The sequence below is a fragment of the Penaeus japonicus genome, unplaced genomic scaffold (genome assembly GCF_977035675.1).
Source record: "Penaeus japonicus unplaced genomic scaffold, GWHDUDI00000001_assembly GWHDUDI00000039, whole genome shotgun sequence".
NCBI classification, from domain to species: Eukaryota; Metazoa; Arthropoda; class Malacostraca; order Decapoda; family Penaeidae; genus Penaeus; species Penaeus japonicus.
This window is the reverse complement of record NW_028234441.1, coordinates 11367493-11372328: the sequence shown is the minus strand read 5'-3', so window position 1 is coordinate 11372328 and position 4836 is coordinate 11367493. Positions and strand designations below refer to the sequence as shown.

Sequence of the window (4836 nt, the reverse complement as noted above, 5' to 3'; positions counted from 1 at the left end):
TATTTCTGGAAACTATCCTATGAGTTCTCAATTCTTGATATCCATTGATTGATTCGTGTTAATCCAATTTTCGTCGCAGTTATATATTTAGACCGAATTTAGATCATTCATTATTTTAATTTAGCTGTTCATGCGGTAGGTGATTTAAACTAAAACACGATTTAAAGAATTTACTGAAAACAAAATAAATTGATAACACCTAATATGACGTTATCAACTAATATAGAATAACATAGAAGATCAACATGAAATTGATTCGAGAAAATAAAAAAATCAAGTGGGTCACATAAAAGGTGTTGCATGCCACAGTGTCAATCAGTCTCTGTGATGACCGAGCTTGGACTGGCTGGCTGGGGCTCCTCGCATCCTCTGCTGCTGGCTGAGAACACCGGAGCTCTTGCTTTAGAGTCAATACGGGTGTATGAGTTGGTGAGAAGGAACTGGCGTGAGGCAGGGAAGAGAGGAAGGCCAACGAAAAGGGAAGAGTAGGAAGGGTAGGGAAGAGCAGATAGAATAATAAAGAGGCAGGGGAAAAAAACAATGAAAACGACGAAAAGGCAGGGAAAAGCACAGGAAAAAATAAAGAGGCAAGGGGGAAAGCAGACAAAAAATAATAAAGAGGCAAGGAAGAGAAGAAAATATGATAACAAAATGGCAAGGAAACACAGAGGAAAAGAATAGTCTAGAGGATGGAAGAGAGACAATAAAAAGGCATGGAAAGGAAAAGAAGATGATAGAAAGAAGAAAGAGGAGAAGTAATGAAAAAGACAAAGGAAAACCATAGTAAATGGAAGAAATGAAAGGTACTCAAAGAGGTAGAGAAAGACAGAGGAAATAATAGTGCATATATGAAAGAAGACAGAAGAGAGACAACGAAAAAGGAAAAGGAAATAAAGAAAGAAAAGACAGTGGAAATAATAGTACTGATAAAAAAATGGGGAAGAGAGAAGAGGAAGTATATGAGACAGGGAAAGGAAAGGGAAACAGATATACAAATGAGAAAGGAGAGAGAAAAAGAGGCACTAATTAGACAGGGAGAGCCAAAAGAAAGATAAAACAGGGGGGATAAGAGAGCTACTAAAAATACAGGGAAAGACAAAGGAAAATTAGTAAAGAAGAGATAGCAAAAGAGGTCGAAATGAAAGCAAAGCAAGCAACAATACAGCTGAAAAAGGGGGAGAGAGAATAAACAACAAATGAAGCAAACGAACGGTGAATGAAAAAGAAAGAGAGGAAGAATAGGGGAAGACAAGAGAGGAAACAAAGGAGAGACACGGAAGAGCTGAGATTTTACAAATACAGAAAGGGAATGAAAGAGAGAAGAAGAAAAAGGTGTCGAATTTTCCTGCGAATTGGATGCCAATGACGATAGATCAACATCGTCTTGTTTTTTTTTTTTTTTTTTTGTTGTTGTTTTTTTGTCTTCTCTGTTGCTTTCCTTGTTCTGTCATTTTCCTTCCTTTTCATTCTCATTTACGAAGAGAAACAGAGCAAATATACATTCCGATTTTGTTTCTATATTATTATACCATGTAGTCATGTTCCCTATAACTTGTACCTTCAATTATTGATAAGTAATAAGTGAATAATGAATAATGACATCGAAGTAAAGTGAGTTTAAAACGAAGAAGTCGATGTATAAGTGGAATACACAGAGGACGCATAGTAAGCCGATATAATCCGTAATCTTATGGTCATATCAACATCAAGCAGATCCGGGATGCTTGTATACAAAAAAAAAACAAAAAAACATCGAGAAGAGTTTTATGTTGACGCCACGTAGACCTGAGATAGATAGAAAAATAATGATTCAAGTATAGGCAAAGGGACCAGGTAAAAAAAAAAATAATAATAAATAAATAAAAATAAATCCAAATTGCAAAGAATCTCTATGGCATGAGTTCCCATGAAGACATGCGACTATTGACTCCCGACTCTAGGGTTCCGTAGACTATTGCCAAGGGTTCTGCATGGAAGCTTAAACATCAGTAAAGAGTGATGGAAAAATACCAGGAAAATTTTTTAATCTAATAGAAGAAGTTTATAGATATTAAAGATTCGAAACCCAACAGTATTATTTCTGCTCTCAGTGTCAGCTGGACTATATGATTATCTTATCAACATTAAATCTGCAACGAGTGATGGATATGAATAAAGATAGAATAAAAAGAGGCAATATCTCTAGACAGATGCTAAAATAAGAGTTTATATTGACAGTATTAAGGTATCAAGTACCCAATAATAGAGACCCCCCCTTTTGACTATGCATCAGTCATGAAAAACACACAACATGTATAACGTTTGCAATAATAGAGAAAATTATTTTTTCACGTTATTGACTGTATATTAAGATTATATTCTTTTCCGTAAACTTATTTATTAGGACAAACGACGTGTTAAATATAATAGTTTATTAGTGTTATTAATAATATCAAGTACAATATCAATAAAATATTTCAGCATCACTCAAGAAACACACAATGGATAATACATAGATGACATTTTATTAATTTTTTTTTTTTTTTTTTTACACAAAGGTCGGGAATCACTGATTTAGACAAAAGGGTCAATCTAGAAATCAGGTCAAGCGAGGGACGAGACAGGCCGTTAGTTAGTTAGTCAGTTAGTCAGTTGGTTTGTTTGTTAGTTATAGTTGAAGCCGCGGTGTCAAATGTCAATCGCACCTCCATGGTTACAGTTCCTCTCCCAAGGCTCCAGGGGAAAGTGTGGGCCCGGAAAAGGAGGGAAATGATGCTCGGTCGCCGAATGTGTGTTACGAATGTGTGTTTCCAGCACCGAGGACGGGTTGTCAAAATACAAGAAGTAAAGAAAATATATTTTTCGATAACTGTTCCGACAAAGAAAAGTGTAGGGCAGATAAAAGACACATATACATCAACATATGTTATATATATATATATATGTGTGTGTGTGTGTGTGTGTGTGTGTGTGTGTGCTGGTTGTGTGTCGTGTGTTGTCAGTGTATCGTGTGTTCAGTCGGTGTGGGTGTGTGGTCCAATAACCATACACTCTATCACAAATCTTATACTATCCTTCTTTTTCTCATAATAATAAAGTCAAACATCTCACAATAATGCTATTCACACAATCGCATATCTATACATCCCCAAACTCACATAGCTTCGTTTCCCCTAACTGCTGCAGACCGCGACAAGCCCTGAACCCTGCGGCGGAGGGGACACGCCAACATGACCGAGAGCAAAGCGACGGCGAGGGCGAAGCAGGTCAGCACCCACGGCAGGATAGAGGCGCAGGGCTCGGCTGGATGAGGCTTCGGGATCCCGTTCGTATCTTTTTTCGATTTTTCGGAAAGGAGAATAGAATTAGTGGGAAGAAGGGTGTGGATGGGAATGAGGATAGTGAAGTGGGAGTAGATTTATGAATGTCTTCCCTGTGTGGATGGGAATGAGGATAGTGAAGTGGGAGTGGATTTATGAATGTCTTCCCTGTGTGGATGTGAATGAGGATAGTGAAGTGGGAGTAGATTTATGAATGTCTTCCCTGTGTGGATGTGAATGAGGATAGTGAAGTGGGAGTGGATTTATGAATGTCTTCCCTGTGTGGATGGGAATGAGGATAGTGAAGTGGGAGTGGATTTATGAATGTCTTCCCTGTGTGGATGGGAATGAGGATAGTGAAGTGGGAGTAGATTTATGAATGTCTTCCCTGTGTGGATGGGAATGAGGATAGTGAAGTGGGAGTAGATTTATGAATGTCTTCCCTGTGTGGATGGGAATGAGGATAGTGAAGTGGGAGTGGATTTATGAATGTCTTCCCTGTGTGGATGGGAATGAGGATAGTGAAGTGGGAGTGGATTTATGAATGTCTTCCCTGTGTGGATGTGAATGAGGATAGTGAAGTGGGAGTGGATTTATGAATGTCTTCCCTGTGTGGATGGGAATGAGGATAGTGAAGTGGGAGTGGATTTATGAATGTCTTCCCTGTGTGGATGGGAATGAGGATAGTGAAGTGGGAGTAGATTTATGAATGTCTTCCCTGTGTGGATGTGAATGAGGATAGTGAAGTGGGAGTAGATTTATGAATGTCTTCCCTGTGTGGGTGGGAATGAGGATAGTGAAGTGGGAGTGGATTTATGAATGTCTTCCCTGTGTGGATGTGAATGAGGATAGTGAAGTGGGAGTGGATTTATGAATGTCTTCCCTGTGTGGATGGGAATGAGGATAGTGAAGTGGGAGTAGATTTATGAATGTCTTCCCTGTGTGGATGTGAATGAGGATAGTGAAGTGGGAGTGGATTTATGAATGTCTTCCCTGTGTGGATGGGAATGAGGATAGTGAAGTGGGAGTAGATTTATGAATGTCTTCCCTGTGTGGATGGGAATGAGGATAGTGAAGTGGGAGTGGATTTATGAATGTCTTCCCTGTGTGGATGGGAATGAGGTAGTGAAGTGGGAGTAGATTTATGAATGTCTTCCCTGTGTGATGTGAATGAGATATGAAGTGGGAGTGATTTATGAATGTCTTCCCTGTGTGATGGGAATGAGGATAGTGAAGGGCGTTGGAGTAGATTTATGAATGTCTTCCCTGTGTGATGTGAAGAGAAAGTGAAGTGGGAGTGGATTATGAATGTCTTCCCTGTGTGGATGGAATGAGGTAGTGAAGTGGGAGTAGATTTATGAATGTCTTCCCTGTGTGGATGGGAATGAGATTAGTGAGGTGGGAGGGGATTTATGTATGTCTTCCCTTGTGGAGGGAAGTAGGATAGTGAAGTGGGAGTGGATTTATGAATGTCTTCCCTGTGTGGAGAGAAAAGGCAGTGAAGTGGAGTGGATTTATGAATGACTTCCCTGTGAGA

At 39.3% G+C, this 4836-nt stretch overlaps 1 protein-coding gene across 1 annotated transcript in view; it reads right to left on the bottom strand.

The window, feature by feature from the left end:
- Positions 1–2501: 2501 nt before the first annotated feature.
- Positions 2502–4836, bottom strand: part of LOC122242775 (uncharacterized) — a 6121-nt gene continuing 3786 nt past the window's right edge. The window contains exon 4 of the mRNA XM_086533321.1: positions 2502–3312. Within this exon, the coding sequence (XP_086389447.1) occupies positions 3134–3312 (179 nt within the window). The 3' untranslated portion in view covers positions 2502–3133. The remainder of the gene's footprint in view (positions 3313–4836) is intronic.